General features: G+C 33.3%; 1 protein-coding gene across 3 annotated transcripts in view; it reads right to left on the reverse strand.

Moving 5' to 3' along the window:
- MYEF2 (myelin expression factor 2) overlaps positions 1–19,322 on the reverse strand; it is a 29,351-nt gene continuing 10,029 nt past the window's right edge. For 2 of the 3 annotated variants that reach the window (XM_028126712.2, XM_088024778.1), the window contains 11 exons: positions 17,087–17,278; positions 16,236–16,389; positions 15,654–15,703; positions 15,477–15,540; positions 10,651–10,752; positions 9,114–9,164; positions 8,753–8,821; positions 8,410–8,508; positions 6,129–6,337; positions 5,999–6,050; positions 1–728 (listed from right to left, as the gene is read on the reverse strand). In XM_028126712.2, coding sequence (XP_027982513.1) covers positions 565–728; positions 5,999–6,050; positions 6,129–6,337; positions 8,410–8,508; positions 8,753–8,821; positions 9,114–9,164; positions 10,651–10,752; positions 15,477–15,540; positions 15,654–15,703; positions 16,236–16,389; positions 17,087–17,278 — 1,206 coding nt within the window. In that variant the 3' untranslated portion in view covers positions 1–564. Of the gene's footprint in view, positions 729–5,998; positions 6,051–6,128; positions 6,338–8,052; positions 8,116–8,409; positions 8,509–8,752; positions 8,822–9,113; positions 9,165–10,650; positions 10,753–15,476; positions 15,541–15,653; positions 15,704–16,235; positions 16,390–17,086; positions 17,279–19,322 lie in introns of all 3 variants that reach the window. The other variant, XM_028126711.2, reaches the window with a different exon arrangement.

The following is a 19,322-nucleotide window of genomic DNA, read 5'->3' on the forward strand; positions in this document are numbered from 1 at the left end:
TATGTGGAAAATGTGAATGATGGGAAGGGAAGAGAAGGAAAACTCCATTTCTTCATTTAAGTGAAATAAAAAATACCCTGAACTTTAGAATCTAAAACTTACTTACAATAATTCTTTATCACCAAAGAAAAGTAATTCAAAACCAGCCAAAATCACATCCTAATTTATCTGAGCCCTTTCTTTTCAAGGACAATTACATATATAAAATGTAAGTTTTGAAAAAATCATCTATGTTTTACCTTACAGTAAGCTGATAAAAGCTGAGGAAACTTGAACAAACAAATCCCACTATGTAGTACTGAAAGTAACAAGAAAATGGCTTATTTCATTAAAAACAGTATAACCATTCATTTAAACTGAATGACCGACTTGCTGTCTTTAAAAACCCAAACTTGAGATTAACAAAAATCACAGTATATTTAACACTATACTGTTAAAAGCTGGTGGGAGTTTTAAAAGTTCATTTTTACAGCTTTTGTAAGCATACAGTATTACTAAAAAAATGACTTTTTACTAGGAGATTCAGCAAAACAGATGTAAGAATGTTCCAACCGTGGTTTGAAATTATGCATTACGATCCAAGCGAACATCGATTTCTCTGCCACTGATTTTTATGCCATTCATTATTCTGCAGGCTTTTTCAGCTGATTCTGGGGAGTCAAATCTGACCGTTCCACAGCCTTTTGACTTTCCATTCTCCATTTTTATTTCGGCAAACATTACATGACCTGTAAAAGAAAAATTATAGAATTACTAGTCAGTTTAAATGAGCTTCATTTCACTGCACAGGTCTGAAATTCCTCATAGCCAATGAAATGATAAATAACTGGCTAAAAATATTAATGATTTAAAAATAACACATCATATAAACATTATTCTCATGATTTTATATTCTGACTATAATGCAATTCATATAAAGTAACATATATATGTCAAAATACACAAAATAGGAATCAAACTTGCTTAGGATTTAATATTTTATCAAAATAGAAAAAAAATTTATTCCTTATGTTATATTCTTAGTTTCTGGGGCCACCTGGGTGGCTCAGCTAGTTAAGCATCTGCCTTCGGCTCAGGTCATGATCCCGGAGGTCCTGGGATCAAGTCCTGGGATCAAGCCCCGTGTCAGGCTCCCTGCTCAGGTTCCCTTCTTCTCCCTCTCCTTCTGCCCCTCCCCCAGCTTGTGAGCACACACACACACACTCTCTCTCAAATGAATAAAGACTTTAAAGAAAATTCTTAGTTTCTGAAGTGAATTTTATAGCAATATGGCAAACTAGCACAAAATGCCACCAAGTCACCATGCCCAAATAACAAACTTTTAAATTTAAACAAAATCAATTGTCACTTTCTGCCCAGTCTCCCTAATCTCTCTTCTTTCCCTTTTATCCTCCTTCTCATTCCTTCATGACTGCAAATAATAGCAACTGTCCAGAATTTTAATTTTTACCAGGCCACAAAGGGCCCCACTAATTCTGCTTATGAAGCACAGTTCCAAAGTCATTTATTTATTCAACATCACAATTTGAACTCCACTGTAAGAGTGGCACCAAATGGGTTATAGAAATAGGCATGAAAGAGATATAGATTTAAATCAATAAAAGTAAAAACAGTGATGGTAAGAACACAAAGAACCTCAGAGAAGCTTCGAAGAAGAGGAAGAAAACCAGACAACTGTTACATATACAGTTAATATTGCTGACTCTAGAGACTGGTATTTGAGTAAATCAGTATCATTTATCAAATTATAAAATGTCCATAAAAATCCACCATCCAAACTAGAACACTTTAGATAGTTAAATGGAGAGTTATTAGTAATCACACACAAATAACAGATGCAAAGGGAGACTATCCCCAGGCAAACTGGGATGTATTATCACCTGATCCACAACAGGTGAGTTGTGTGCCTAGTTACCACAATATTTCCTTTCCTTGAAAATTATCTAGTTGCCAAATCACCATGGGCTAATTTTAGCCTAGCAACAAACTTAGAAAGCCAAACATATTTAGTTCTATAAAGGGACTAAAAAGGAAGAGATGGACAATAAAAGCAAAGGGCTTATCAAAAAATCGCATAAGCCCTTTTCCAGGTGATAGGATCAATTTTAATCTCAATTCATGATTAGAAAAATTTGTTTACTGTTTAAATCTTGATCTGAAATCTTTCTTATCTACAACATCCTGGACTAGTTTTCTACTTTTGTTTTTTCATCCATTTCCCATCCCACCATTACTGCATTTTTTTTAAACCAACTGCTGGTCAACTGCTCACCCACTCAATAGTAATTAAATGGTCCAAGTTAATAAATGTCATAGTGAGCCAAAACCATGATCTTGTAACCCAGGCTAGGCAGCCTTTAACTGTTTCTAAAAGTTATAAAACAGACTAATCCCCAGAAAAAATATTATCATGATTAAAATAGATACAAACAATATATAACCTACAACTGTTAAAACAAAAAACACAAATCACATTTTCTAATAAACAACATAAAATGAAACTTTAAAAAGCTTTAAAGATAGATGTAGAGCAATTTCCAGAGTCCTCTTAATATCCTGAATGCTGGGACCTGAAAAAAAGAAGTTTAATTAAAGAAGCATACCTTGGTAAATGGCAGCACTGTATAGTGATTCCAAAGGAGACTATGGAGAATTTTCAAGGGCTTTTAAGGTTAGAGGTTCTTCCTTATTCTACTTTTACCTTTTATAAAAACTTAGGGCTTTTCTTAACATGAGCATCCCGTCATAGGTTTATAAGCAATAATACTAAGGTTCATTAAGCAAGAAACCTTCAAAACTTCAAAGGAAAATATGTAATTATCTCATGCAAAATCTGTCTCAATCTTTCAAGACAAGTTTCTCTCTCTTTTTTTCTTCTCTTAAATTGTCTCAATTTAGGAATCAACACTCAGACTCCCAAATTCCTGGACTCACGATGATCTCATGGCATTTCAATTTGACAAGGTCTCTCAGCCAGGATGCTTCAACATGCTTACAGTTTGGACACTCAGGCTATAGAAAATGGCCTGTATGTGTTTCATGGTTAGACTGTCCAAAAATCCCCACTAGGCACAGAACCAGAAAGAGTCATATGCTTTCTAAGTTTCTTCTAAATCCCATTAAAAACAGCAATTAAGATAATTAATTTCTCTAAAGATAATTGAGGAGAAAAAAATTTAGTTTCAAAAAATTAAAATCAGACCTCCTTAGCTATTTTTACATGCTCTTGAGGACTTTCTTAAATGACTTAAATATCTACTGATCTTGTATGATTCCATGAAAAACAAAACTAGAACTGCTATTTTAACAACAGTCATAGGACAAAATAGTATGCAATGAGAAATCAGTACCACAGAATAATCAAACATATTGCTGTTACCAATATACTAGTTATAAAAATGACTTATCCTTCAGTGAAAGAGAACTTTTCACTTTATTTAATCCAGCCTATTAACATCCTGTGGTATGCTTTGAGAAATGATGATATAAAAACACATCTAAAAAGACACCAAATTAAAAGCACAAATAAATGGTTCAATAAAAATCTACTACCAAAGTGAAGCTGTAACATAGAAACAAGAGGAAAAAGCAAAATCAGATATTCTACAAGAAGTCATAATTATGATACAAGGGACAAAAAACAAAGCTTTAGTGTTTCTGAATGCTCTTTGTATATTATTTTTACTGTTACTGCATTATTTTTACTATTAAATTATTCCAGAGTTAAGGTCCACTAGTCATGCCTGAAGCAGCATGTGCTTTAGTAAAGAAAATCTACCACAAGTCTCTACTTTCTATCTGTTAACAAGCATACTGATCTAGAAAAACTCCATAATGGAAATGTGTGAAACAAAGTTGTATTTGTTTACATGGTTTATAGAAGAATAATTGAACGGGCTTTCCTTGCACTGCAGTTCTAAAATGTTACGGTCCTGCATCATACTGAGCCAGAAGGTCAAAATACAGCTAAAGTGGACAGTAAATATGGGAGCAAGTTTGAAAGACTATGTCTATTTGACCCCATTAGCACAACTTAAACTAATGTAGTGTCCAATTCTGAATGAGTCAGTTTATTTATACTCCGCTTCCTTAAAAATGCATGTCACTGAGGAATTACATAGGGTAGGATAAAAATAGATCTATTTTTACTACAGTCACTTATTTCTCATCTTGTTACATCTTTGGGGATATTTGAACACATTTCCCCCTAAATTATAAAGGCTGAGGAAATGTACTGAAGGTAGTATAACCTAAAATACATTTTCTAGGGCCTTTGTATTTGCCCTATCAAAGACAGTTAGCCCCTATAGATGGTCCCAACTTACAATGGTTCGACTTACAATTTTTTTGACATCATGATTGTGCGAAAGTGATACACAGTAGAAACTGTACTTTGAATTTTGATCTTCCCCCAAGCTAGTGATATGTGATATGATACTTACGACACTGGGCAGAAGACACTGAACAACAGCTCCCAGTAAGCCAGGCAATCACAGGGATAAACAATCCATACATTTATAACCATTCTGTACCCACGTAACCCCTCTTTCACTTTCAGTATAGTATTTAATCAATTACGTGAGATACTCAATACCTTATTATAAAATAAGTTTCGTGTTAGAGGATTTTGCCCAACTGTAGTCTAATGTTAAATGTTCTGCGCATGTTTAAGATAGGCTAAGCAAGGCTATGATGCTCAGTAGGTTAAGCACAGCCCCATCGTAAGTTGAGGAAGATCTGTATAGACATTTAATAAGCAGACGGCTTGCTGGTGAGCCACTTACAGGCAGATATTGTCCAGGGAAGATGCCTGGAGCACCACTAGTCTCTTACTAAGAAGGAACCAAGCGTATATAATGAATAAGATCTGCTCAGAGTGCTTAACTCACTCATAAACACTTAACAAACTCTTACTGTATGTATCAAGGCAATGAAAAATGTTAGAAGAAAGATGACAGTTCTTGCATCAAGAGCCTCCATCTAGGAGGGAAGAAAATATGTGAGCAGATTATTACCACAGAGTTGGGTATAAAGTACCCTGAGAACATAGATGATAGCCATGTGACCACTTTGATCACAAGTAATCACTACCACTTTATGGTAGTAGCCAAAGGCTACTTTTGTGGGAGAATACTGAAGTTATTCACCTAATGATCTCAAAAAATTAAAAGATATATTCTAAATACTCCTAAGTTTCCATCAAATCTCAGAAACTGAATGTCCCTTTTCATCACTATATGGCACCTCTACAGCTTACCATTGTGATTATAGTTTCTGGGATACCATGCAATAGCAGAAAAGTACTGGCAGGAAATCTGTTATGTTGTTCCACTCACACTAATTCTCTCATTAAGAAAAAGGCCCTCTTTTAAAGTAATAAAACCATCTAATCTTCTACAGACTTAATGAACACAGTAAGGTTGTAGAGACAGCATCATCACAGCCAAGAACAGTTTATAAAAGGGCTAGAAGGGCCACCAGAATGTATCTAAGGAATTCCAGGCAGTGGACTCTATGCTACCAGCTAAGTTTCCTGTGTTGTGCAGGCAACAGAGTGTGCAGAATGGGTCTCGTCTATTAATTCCACATCATTTGGATGTCAGCATTTTGGGGTCATGTTGACAAGGCACTGCACTACACTACAAGCAAGGAAATAAATATACCCTTCATTAATATTTCCCACAGAAGAAAAAGTCTTTTTAAACGCAAGCAATGATGATATATTAACCTTTTAAGAATCAGGTAATAAAACAAGCCCTTTCTTTATCCACAGAAGACAATGATAGGCTCTACTCTGAATCTTGTTATTTAGTAGTAATTTGTACTGCTCTGTATCAGAAGACAGCAGAGTAATTTACTTGAAGTGGAATTAGACCTGTCGTACTATCCAGGAACAAACATCTGGACAGGTAAGGTCTAAACACAGTGTTTAAAAGTTTAAAATCATTTGTTCCTCCATAATCAATATTAACATGTCTGCAGTCATTAGCATACTTACCACACTGACTGAATTTCTCTTTTAGTTTCTGCCAAGTCAAGTCAAAAGGCAGCTAGAATGAAAAAAGGTATTAGTAACAGATATACAAAGAAAAAAAAAATTTAAGTATCCTTTACATTTAGTTGCTTACATTTCTGACAAATATCTGGTTGCCTTTGGAGCCTATTCTGTCTCTTATTCCGCTTCCCATGGGACCAGATAGAAATCCTCGATCCATATCGATGCTCCTTTCCAGGATAGCTCCTATACCTGGTCCCATTCTATCAAAGCTGGAGCTCATCCGGTCCAATCCCATCCCCATTCCTCCAGTCACATTGTTCATGCCACCCATGCCACCACCTGGATTTCAAGAAGGGAAGGGGGGTTTTGGGAATTTGGGTGTTTTTGTTTTAAAAATGGAAGAAAAAGGAGAAAGAAGAGGAAAAAGAGGAGGGAGAGAATCATTTTCGAGAAAGAAAGGGAGAGAAAAATTAATTCATTTATATAATTGGATCATATATAAACATAAAACCATTTTCATATACACAATAGAACAATCTTCTAAGAAACAATTTAATTTGTATACATTCAGTTAGTTGAATGTTAATGGCTAACTGACTCTGCTCATTCTAGCCACTACATAAATACGTCATACATATATACTTCTATAAAATTATATTCTGATCATAAAATACATCATATAAGTTATATAAACTCTCCACCAGTTATTGGATCCATTCATGTTATAGTAGCTTTTATCATTTTTCTTTAATAATACCATGTTTAATAAATGCCAGAACAAAGATATATGAAGTGAATTCAAATTATTACAACTCCAACACGTTAACTATTGATCTCATCATACTCTCCCACATTAATATTCTTTCACCTCAGTATCTTCTGTTTTTCATGCAATTTCTCTTTCATATCAATTCAATTTTCAATAACCACAGAAAAACCGAACTTTTAATCTCAATATTATATAGAACTTAAGGAGATAACAAAAAATGGAATCATACACCTTTGGCTAGAGCCTGAGAATTTAACTCACAGCTCATACCCAATTCATTGTTATGCACTGAGTCCCCTTTAATTAACTCCAGTCCTATTCATTCTCAAAATATCCTTTTTTCTTGTACTTAATATCCCCATATATAGAAATTCTAAAATTAACATCACCTTCAAATTGACTTTCCATGAATAACAAATATAAAGGTAGGAAAACAGAAGTATAAACACTGAGGTGAAAAAGGAAAGTAGAGAAGTTAGGATTAATGGAAAATGACCAAGGCTAAAAAAATGATGAAAGGGAATGAGAAGCAAGGTACAATGGAAGTAAATATCTTTAGCTGACAGGATTTTAGAAAAGTTCAAGTAGGCTGTATTTCCTATTTGTGAGATTTCAATCAATTAAAAGTCAGTAAAGTATGGAGAGCTCATAGAGACATGGCTCAGTAAGCAACAGAGATCAAAAACTGAGCCATGTCTTAAGACTTAATATAAGGCTTCAAATGTGGTAGTGGAAACAGATGGAAGACATGGGGCAACTACTCTTGATTCTGTCACAGGAAAAGTTTAAGAGGAGAGGAAATAAGCATCTCTTTCAACCTTAGCCCTCAACCTCAGGGGTCTCTAGAGGTATTATAACTGGGGTGATTCACCTGCATCTACCAAAAGACATAAGATGGTCACAGATGAAATAAGCCAGTCACCAAGAGCAGCTGTAGACAACAGGCAAGGGAACAAAGCTGGTGCTAAGGCAAAAGTTGCTCCTGACATGAGATCACAGAAATCCCCCGATTCCTTAGTTGGAATGGAGCTTCTTGGATTAGCTGACAGTTAACACATACTCTGGTGTTAGTTTAGAAATGTCAAAGAAGTAAAATTCAAAGTTAGTGTAGAAATTTCAAACAGTGATCAAACAGAAAAGCTAAGTATCAGAATTTCTCTAAATTATGACAAGACATATTAACACATAAGAACAAAGTATTACTACACTACAATAACTATTCTTGCAAAGTCTTTTGCAAGCACTCAAATATTACTAAATAAATTCTAGTAAAATTTAAACCTACTTATTCCAGATCCTACTGGACCCATGTTAGAAGCTCCTATTCTTCCTGCAATCATTGCACTGCCTAAACAAGGATGGAAAGATAATATACTAATTAATTTGAATAATCGTATTTTAAAATCCCCAAGGTACTATGCTCTCAGATGTACAGTAACCAAAAAATATTTCTAGAAATAGGGTTCAAATATATAATATACTGAAAAAGTGAGCGAGTACATTAAAATTCCTAAAGTGTTTTTCATCAAGTAATAAATTATGTGAAACATTATTAACTTCCAATTGTTCTTAAAAAAAAGGAAACAGACTCTGAACAATACGACCTGCAAAAAGAAAAGGAGAAATATGCAGCCAGCCCTACCAAGTCTACCAAAGGAATCTCCAAAGCTTCGATTTATTCCAATATCACCACGTCCAAAATCTCTCTCCATGCTACTAGTCATTGCACCACGGTACAGCTCTGAAAAGATTATGCAACAAATTAACCCTTTTTCAAGTGCATCAGAGTACATGGTAATCCATTTAGGAAAATTTTAAAACTAAACTGAAAAGACAGCAAAAGTCACAAATACAAAAAGGTCCGTGATTTACCAACTTACCTCACATGCCATATAATATCCCCAGTCCCATCATGCCTGTCCCTATTCCCGATGCCCATATGCCCTCCGAAGACATCTACAGGACCCATTCCTACATTTACCTACCTCCCATTCGGCCAACTCCTCCAAATCCTCCCATGCTATTCATTGCTTCCAGACCACCAAACCCAATTCCTATGGAATAAAGATTAATTCTGAGATTTGACTGTTATATAGCCGAAAGGTACATTTTGTAAATGTTAAGTCTCATCAGTAAGCTCTTCATCCACCCTACCTTGTCCAGGGCCTTCTAAACACATCAATTTCCATATCCCTTAAGTATGTACCAGGCTCAATTTCTGCTAGCAGCCTTTAGGTGTGAGCCAACAATAAACCATGATGTTTTTTTCCTTGGAATTCTCAACACAGCTTCTAATTTACTAAAAATCGTGATGGGTACATACAAAAAACAAATGCTTATACATACCTCCTCCAATTCTATTCATTCCTCCAAAACCTGGACCATCCATTCCCATACCTCAAATAAAATACACAGTATGTACGTTCAGTCAATCTTATTTTTATGACTAAAGAATGACATAACGCAATAAAACAAAAGATACCACTGGTCTAGTCATGATGGAACGCTAGAGAAGCAGCAGGGCACAGGTGGCTTGTGTGCTATGCCACATCAGCTGTCTAAGCTGATGAGTCTTCAAAGAGGCTTCTATGAATATTTATTGAATGAGAAAACAAAAGTCACTGGTCACACTCACATTCAAGCAGAGAATATCTACGACTAGGTAATCGTTCCCTCTTCTTTTTTTTTTCAACACACCACGCAAACACAAATATCACCACAGCAGATTGAGAGATCAAGTCAGAAAGTAAGGACTCTTTACATGGCAGCTAAGGGAGCAGTAAAAAACTAAAAATAAAAAAGCATGTGTTTAGGAGAGTGGAAGGCCTAAGACTAAGGGACAAAGTTTCTATCTGTTTGGGTCAGAATGATTACAGTATAGCTACCCTCATAATTTACAAGTTTAGCTATAGCATCTCAGCAGAAACAGGAATCTGACAGCATTTATTAGTCCATCAATTAAGACACAGTTCTTGAAGTATGGTCTGGGGTCCAATAAGTCAAAACTATTTCATTCATCACATAATATTAGGATATCTGACTGTTTTACTCTCATTCTCTCATGAATATAAGGTGTAATTTTCCAGAAAGTACATGTTGTCTGATACTGTAACAAACTAAATGCAGAAGCAGATACAAGAGCATGGCTGTCTTGCATTAAACCAAACATTAAAGAGATGTACAAAAAAGGTAAAACAATGCCACTCTTCTCACTAATTTTTTTGTATTGGAAAATACAACTTAGTTTCTTAAAAATTTTATTTATGTTAACACGAGTTTATTACTGTTATCTTAAATAAATACGTAAGTAGTTTTAAATTTCTAAGTTTTAATTTCTAATACAGTCAATATTGACAAACGTAACTACATAAATGAAAGCACTTTGGGATCCTCAACGAAATTTAAGAGAGTAAAGGGGTTCTGAAACCAAAAAGTTTAAAAAACTAATCTTCAAAGACAAACTGTAAATTAGCCCAGGTAAAGAGCCAAACAGCTCTCTGGAAAGCTACCTTCCCAGCTATACATATAAATTTAACCTGCTTATGATAGGGTAGCATTTTAGTCAAATACAAATACTGTATATCCACAACACACAAGGCACTACATTGAAACATTTGCCTTCTGCCTTACAGACATTTTAAAATCCAAATTGCTAAAAGACTAGCTACAACACAACAGGCCTCAGAGGAACCTGACTGACCTCTGCTCACCCTCTTTCATGTTCTCTGGTCTTGAGGTTTCATTCTTTTTTCAGACTGAATGACATCCTAAATGCTCAACTATAAAGAGAGTCCTTTGGACATTATTACAAACTAGTAAATGTAAGCTTTGTAATCTAGCAAATGTACCATTTAAAAAGAAATAAGAATGTGAGAATACTCACCACTTGGACCTAAATTTCCCATTACACCACCTATGTTCAACTGGCTGGCACTAATAGGCTGTCCGCCTGGACCAAGTCCCATTCCAATGCCTCCAAGACCGCCTAAAGCATAAATAAGAATATTACTAACCCATATATAATTACCTAACTGGCACTAAATAAATTTTTTAAAGCTAGATGCCTGCAGTAAAATTTCCAAAATTTTGCAAATTTGCAAATAAGAGCACTGGTTCTTGCTTTCATCAGAATGCAGCACACTGAAGTCTCACTAAAATACCATTTATTAATAAGAAGTGTTTTATGAAGCAGGCCCATCTTATATCCTAGGTTCAAGGCATACTGAAAAGGATTAATGAAATACGAAGAGGATTTTGAATATTATATACCTTATAAATGATATACATATCTGAAAATGAGAACCTTGCTCAAATTTTAGAACCACTTAAAATAGAAGAATTACTTTTAAGATGCTTTAAGTCAAACTAAAAAATCAACAACAATGACAACATAATATTGAATAAAACAAATATTACATTACCTGGTTTTGTCCATGACATATTTATTGACATTTATATGGCACCTTAAGTGTTTTCACATCTATTTTCCATAGAGGAGGAAATTTTTGAGACCTTAAGTTACTTGTATAATGCCATTTAGCTATGTGATTAAGCTAGGACTAGAATTTAAGTTTTCTGTCTCTAAACCCAGTATTCTTTTTACTAACTCTCTTAAAATAAACTAATTAAATTTGTTGAAAATAGACTTTAAGAAGTTGATTTCATGAACTTAAAGACTTAACATCTGAGTGGGAATTATTTTATTCTACTAAATCTGAGTATGGCTTTAAAGTTCTTGCTAGTCAATGTAGCAATTAAGTGGTAGGGCTGAGAAAATGATATGCCATATATATTTTTTAAAAGATAAAGTACAGAAGCATGTTGTGTTAAGTTGGAAAGATTAATGTGATCTGGTAAATGAAATACCTTTTTTCAGCTCAGTTCCTAAAAATGGTCTAACTGAAAGCAATAGCACATTTGACTAACAGCAATGCTCATGTCTACACCTAAAACTCGTATTTTCATCTCTGATATCATTCGTCATTAAAAAGAACCAGGACTCCTCGAAATTAGGCCAATCCCATGTCTCTGGGACCAAAAAAAAAAAAAAAAAAATCTTCCCAGATCTGGAAAATCAAGTTCTACCAAAAGTAAGAGTGTCAGCAGCATAGGAAATGAGAAGGCTCCCACTTAACAAGTTACAATAATCTGAGCAAAATAAGAGAAGGGAAAAATGAGGACATTAATAATTATTAACTAGAAAAACAAACTGATTCTGTCAAAGTCTATGAATTCATATTATATCTCAATAGAGAAGAATATGTAAAAACATGAATCTCAAAAGAAGAGATCTAGAAGAAGTCTCAATACAACAGAGGATATTTTTTTATCTAAATAAAAAGAAGGGTACTAATAGTGCAAAAGTAAACCAGAAGCCCCTGCAGAAAGCCAGGCAGGATCTTGAAAGATGATAAATAATAAGTGATAAGGTAAATTTGGTTGAGGGAGAAAAAGACTGCCCTGTAAAGAAATAAAAGGCAATATTCAAAGACACATGAGCTGAGAATTTTCCAGAATTTACTTTAAAAAAACTGAATCCTCATATTGTGAAGGCTCAGTAAAAAGTAATTCATACCCACACTGTAGAAAACCGCATACCAAAGACAAGTATCTTAAAATCAGCTACATGAAGAACAAAGATTACCTATAAAGAAAGGACATTTCAACTGACAGTTGACTTAATATAGCAACAATGGAAGCCAGAAGACTGGGATATTTTCAAAGTGCTGAGACAAAATAACTACCAATCTTAAATTGCAAACCAGCAAAACTATCTTTGAAGATATTTAGAGACTATCCAAAATTGAGAAAATTTACTAACAAAAGATCCTCATCGCAAGAACTTTTAAAATATATCCTTCAGGGAAAACAAAATTAGTGCCAGGCTCTGTGAAAGCAGAGAAAGGTAAGATAAAAAAAAAATGGTAAATAATAGTAATGTCAAATTTGGGGGACTAAAAAAAAGCAATACAGAACTAAGACAATGAGCAATAATAGCTCCTAATTCAGTAGAAAAGTGATCAGAACTAAAACATTCAAAGATCACTCTATTATTGAATAAAAGCATAATTACATTAACTCCAGACTTCATATCACTACATTAAAAATCCAGGATAACCACTAAATGAGAAAGCAAGATAGGAGAAAAATATTTGTAAAAAAAAAAAAAAAAAAAAAAAACCAGAAAAATATATTACAAAATAAGGTAATGGGCATTAATGCAAATAAATCAATAAATGTGAATAAACAAAACAAAGCTGTTGTATCTACATTAATATTAGACAAAAGACTTAGTTACTAAAGATAAAATCATTTTAAAAAGATAAAATTTTGATTCATTGGGAAAATATGTCAGTTCTAAACTTGGATGTACCTACTAAGTTAGTTTCAAAATACTTAAAGTAAAAACAAGAAAAAATAAGACAAATCCAACATTCTAGTGGGAAATTTTACCATATACATCCCTCAGTAATTGACAGCACAAGCAGACACGATTATTAATAGAGACATAAGAAAATGTAAATGATTAAAAAATTTAATTTAATGGACATATATAGAACACTGCACTCACCAAGCACACCTGGAATATATATTAAAATAGTGCCATATATTAGGCCATAATGCAAAGTCCAAATTAATTCCAAGAATCACAATCATATCTTCTCTGGCCACACTGTTTAGTTAAAAATTAGTAAGAAAAAGCCCCATACAGTTAGAAACTCAACAATGTATGACTTAAGAAGAAATCATAATAGTAATTTAATAAAAACTAAATCACAATAAATACTCCATACCAAAACCTGTGTACAACGGCTAAATTTAATAGTTATAACTACTTTTACTAGAAAAGAGAGGCTGCAAAATGAGTGAAGTAAACATTCAGCTTAAGGAATCTGGACAAAAATAAGAAACTAAACCCAAAGAAATAGAGAGAAAAAGTATTAAAGCAAAGACCAGAAATTAAGATACAAAAATGAAATTCACGTCTTTGAAAGCACTAATTAAACTGAAAAATCTAAGCAAAACTGACCAAGAAAAAAGAGAAATTGCAAACCTTTGGAATTTATCAGAGGGAAGAACTATAGATGTAGCAGAAATTTAAAAGACTATTTTATGCCAATAAATTTGAAAATGAACAAAAATGGTAAAAATCTTAGAAAAATAGAAATAACCAATACTGATTCAAGAAGCAATAGGAAATATGAACAATCATTAGTTCAAGTCTTCCCCCAAATAATACAGGAAGGCCAGACAGTATTACAAGTAATTTCTCATGAACACTGAGAGAACAGATTATTCTAACAGAAAAAGAATAAATACTCCCCAACTTAGTACTGTTTCTAATGGCCAAAAACTAGAATAACCTAAAAAAACAAAAATATATATATAATGTGGTATTAAGCAAGTTAAAATGAAGGAACTACAGCTACATCAATATAAATGCATCTCAAAAACGGTATTAAACCAAAAACAGCAAGCTGCAGAATAATATATACAATATGATGTCACTCACCCCAAATTTTATATCCAACAAAACAATTTCATGTAGTATTTATGGATGTATAAATGCGTAGACAAATGACTAAAGCCTAAGTGATAAACACTATATTCCTTAAGTTGTTTCCTCTTGGTATGGTGTATCTGGTGGTCAGGAGAGAGGGGGACTCTCAACTTTATCTGTAAAATTTTACTTAAAGAAAACTCATCTAAAACAAATATGGCCTGTGATAACTACAGGAGTAATTTTATTTTTGTCTGTATATTTAAAATAGTCTACGATTAAAAAACTTTAATAAAAACCAGAGATGGTATAGTAAAATAGGAAGAACAAGAGCTAGTATTTTTGAGTATGTACATTATACCAGAACTCTTCTAAGTGCTTTACATATATTAACTCATGCAACACTCATGCCGGACCCATGATAAAAGTGCTATTATCATCCTCATTTTGCAGATGGAGCATTGAGACAGAGATGTTAAGTACATTACACTGTGTTATAATCATTTGGAAAACAATTTGATAATACTGACCAATGAGCATACCTGAGAACCTGTATATCTACTTGAAGGAAATAAAAAACATACCAAGTATTTGTATGCAAAGACATGAATTACTCTGTTGATAATTAAAGAGAAAAAGTTAAAACAAATATACCAAACATAACTGCAAAATAATTATGGAGCATCTATACGCAGACAATTATACATCGAAATAATTATGGAGCATCTATACGATAGACTATTATACACCTAATAAAAATACTTGGAAAGAATTTTCAACATGGAATATAGCTTATTAATGTTAAACACACACAAAAAAATACAAAATTATTTATATGGTAGTACTCAACTATGTAAAAAAATACACATATAAAGAAAGGCTAGGAAAGATACACAAAAATGTTATAATGGAGTCTACTTGTGGTAAAATTAAAAGGACTCCTTTTCCCTTCATGTATATGAACTTACCAAATTTTTTTAGTATGTATAGCTAGTATAACCAGGAAAAACCACCAAAAAAAAATGATACATACTCATCTTTTCACTCTTCCTCATCATGACAACCTACCGCCATAACTCCTAAAACTAACCCACCCTAAACTGAGGGCAATTTGCGATATACACACAAAAATAAAGAGTTTTGCTTAGCATGTAATAAAATTGAAAAACAGGTAGTCTGCACTGTTTCTAATAATAACTTTTACTTACGTGGTAACTGTGGTGTTTTACTATCATGTGAACGGTAGTCTTCATGAGGGACAGACTTGTCATCCTAATTGCAAAAAAAGTTTATTATATGGTTAATTCATAACTGAAAGGATCTATAATGCAGAGGAGAGCAGATAAAAGATTTGAAGAGGGCTGAAGTGATATATAGGAACTCACCATTTTCACATGCATAGGTCTATCAAACAAAAACTGCCCATTGAACATAGCTGTTGGTTCAGTCAAGGAAACTCAGTTAAGACTATAAAATTATACTTGAACACACATTTTGAATAATCTTAGACTACCTCCATAATTTTAACATCTTTACTATTGTACTTATTTGTATTAGTCTCTTCCATATACTCAAAGAAAAATCTTGAATTCTTTGCTTTACAGTTTTACTTTATAAATAAAATATAATCTAATTCAACCACTGAAAAAAGAAAATTTAACAAGGCTTCGTTTAAAGCAACGGCATTAATGTACAATGGATTACATTAACTGTCAACAGCAGATATACATACAATTAGTTGTGGTAGGAAGAGAAAGTAGAAAGAAGTTCATACCAGGCTTATACCTAGCTAATTCAAGTTTTAAGAGTGACTTTAGTACTTGGACATAGTAAAGGTTTTTATGTGCTGGAGACTTAAGTCTAATACACATTTCTAAGCCAGGCAACCTTAAATTCCATGATCCCCACAAAATGGTATCAAGCTTCTTCAACCTTATTAAATAATGCTAAAGTGTAAATCAGGATACAAATTGCTTGAACTGCTTCAATTGCTTGTTCAAAAGTGACTGTGCCCATTCCTCTGCTCTTGCCATCTTTGTCTTCTTTAATATCTGCCCGCTTTACAGTTCCAGCTATGCTGAACACCTCCTTTAGCTTCTTCCAACCAACTTTGAAGTCAAGCTTAACATAAAATTATATAAAGTTACATACCTAATAAACCCTTCTTCCCATTTATAAATAATACAAACAAATCTTTTCTAAACTGTCAAAACTATAAAGTATACTTCTTGTTAGACGGTACATTAAGAATATTCAAGTAGAAACATCTTCAGTTGTTTAAAATCAATTAAGCTACATCCACACTGTTCCTTCTCCTTAATTTTTTAATTCCTGAAATAGTCTCTCAACTGCCCAATCCTGTTTTATACATTTGAAACTTGCACATCTATTTTTACTGAGAGAAATTCAGATTTTGGAAAGTACTGTTGATATCACTGACTTTCAAAAGCTTTGAACAAATGACAAACCAACTACAACGTGCACATTCACAAATATCAAATAACAAAGCTAAAGAAAGAAATCCATTTCCCAATATGAACAAAAATCACATATAATGCAAGTAAATATTTTCAAGAACTGCTTAGGTATTTATAAATTCCACAGTTCTCTTTTAAAGAATCCTACTCATATTTACACCCTAATCTTACATATGTAGACTTAAATTGGGTTCGAGTTTATAATAATTACTGTTTCGCTTACTGTAGTTAAAAATAAGCAAAATGTTCTATAAACCTACAGCCCGTTCATCTAATTTAATAATCTCATGATTAGAATTAAATACTGAATGACAAAATTTTAGACTAAAGCTTAAACTTACATTAGCAACAAAAATTGTGGAACCAAGTCTACCAGCCTGCAAATTACTGATAACCTCAGGAGGAATGTTTGGATTATTGAGAATGGAAGGTGGTAAATTCATCAACCCCGATCCCATATCGGGTACATGTCCTCCTGGAAATGATCCTCCTGTTCGTTGCAATGCCCTACGAGCATTTTCTCCATCAGGATCCTATAACACACATTGAACGTTAAATACCACTAGATACATCAGTAAATCTGTATCATTAAAATAACAACTTCAAATTCTACAGTAGCTATCCCAACTGGCTCAAATTATTGGCTCTCTTGAAGAGTGAGCTTTTTTTCTTATCCAGGGAATTCAGTCCCATAAAAACCTGTGGACAGACAAAAGATTTCAGTCTCCAGGGGTGTCAATTAAATACCTCTTTCCAATCACTAAAGTCACTTAAGAACTTGAAATTAGTTTAATTTTGCCCTCATACTAGTGTACAAATATATGACCCAACACATAAATATACATAATTCAAGAGGAACAAAATACTTACTGTTGACTCTTTTCTTTCCGAAATGCAGTAATGGTGAATTCTCACCACTGGATGCCCAAGGCAATGCCAAATCAGACTAATTCAAAGCTTTGCAACAGTGGAACAGACTGTTATAAAACCCAGGAATATTGGGGTAAAGGGAAACTTTTATAATGTGTAAATTTCATTCCTAAACAAAATATAATTACCCACTTTCCAACCTTTTTCCTTCCTCAACAATGATTATAATCTGACAATTGATTATTACCAGAGATGAAGAAGTGGAGGAATGATAAAGGCTAAGTGTCCAAGTAAAGAATAATAAACATTGCTTTTTATTAAGTTCATTAACTTTATAACAGAAATATTCTACCTTTAAACAAAACTAAAAAAGCGAATTTAAACGTACTTCTCACTCATCTCACTAGGTGGAATGCAAAAAACAAACAAAAAAAAACACATAAACACACTGATAGACTATAATACCAAATGATAATGATAAATGTAACCATCAGTGCTACTCTGCTGGTCTCAGTCTAGGGATACTAATAAAAAGAAAGTTCGATAACCTTAAGAAATTCTCTAGGAAGGCTGGGAGGATAGAAGGTGAAAAAGTAAATGCAAGAATAAAGGTATACCAGCTTCCAAAGTATTTCTTCACCATGAAAAAATAAAAAGAAATACAGAAGTAAAGAAATAAGTGTTCTGAAAAATGCTATAAAATTTTTAAGTTAATAAATAATAAATGCTTCAGGTCTAACTAAAGCTTCAAAAACTTGTACAAATGCAAAATTTAGGATAGTGGTCACCTAGGGGAGAGGAGGAGGGATAGGAGAGGTGCTTCATAAACTATTAAGATAGGCTGATTGTCCTTAACATCTTAACATTAATAAAGCATCTTCCTATATTTGTCTTTTTATATTTGACATATATATAAATATGTGTACACACAAAAATATATACCTACACATATAAAACACATAAAACATATATAAAATACAATTTATCTAAAACAAATTAACCACTGTATAACACGATTTTTATTCCTCTTTTCCCCTTGGATGACAGCCTGCCAGTCACCACCAGCTATTGCTATTAGAGGGCCTATAAGCTTTTAACTGCTACTAACCCCCATTTAATACAATGAAAAAACTCAATTCTAATATCTGGTAAGGAATACTGGAAATATATTTTCCTTAGTATGTTCTCACTAGTAGTTTTAGCCCTGAGCTCAGCTACCCCTCTGTAAATTAGATATTCCCAGAAAAGGGACCTTTATGATATTAATCCAAAAAAGCTAACTGAATAAAGAATACCTCTTCATTTAGCTAGGCCAAACTTGGTTATTTTTCTCTCTTAAAAAAAGTTTAAAATGGAAGTATCCTACATCAATTTGGATCACATAACTCTATACTAGGGTCTCTGAAATATTACACATAATAGCACATCTATGATGTGCTAAAACTTAAAATAACAAACAACATGGGCTTGACCTTTAGCATAAAAACCACCACATAAATGGCTGGCATAGACTACAACAGTCTAAACTTTCTCTACTAATTCTCCACTTCCCAGTCAAAATATTAAAAAAGAAAAATAACGAATGAAAGAACCCCCAGACTCAAACAGAATTAGAGGAATTCAGAAGCTGACTCCAATAAAGGGATTTGGGATACTTGTATTTGTTGGTGGCATGGCCTTTAATTTTAAGCTATTATCACCTCATAC

Source organism: Eumetopias jubatus, unplaced genomic scaffold, assembly GCF_037043125.1.
Source record: "Eumetopias jubatus isolate StellerSeaLion01/CBP00866 unplaced genomic scaffold, mEumJub1_p1.0 scaffold_7, whole genome shotgun sequence".
Taxonomy (NCBI): domain Eukaryota; kingdom Metazoa; phylum Chordata; class Mammalia; order Carnivora; family Otariidae; genus Eumetopias; species Eumetopias jubatus.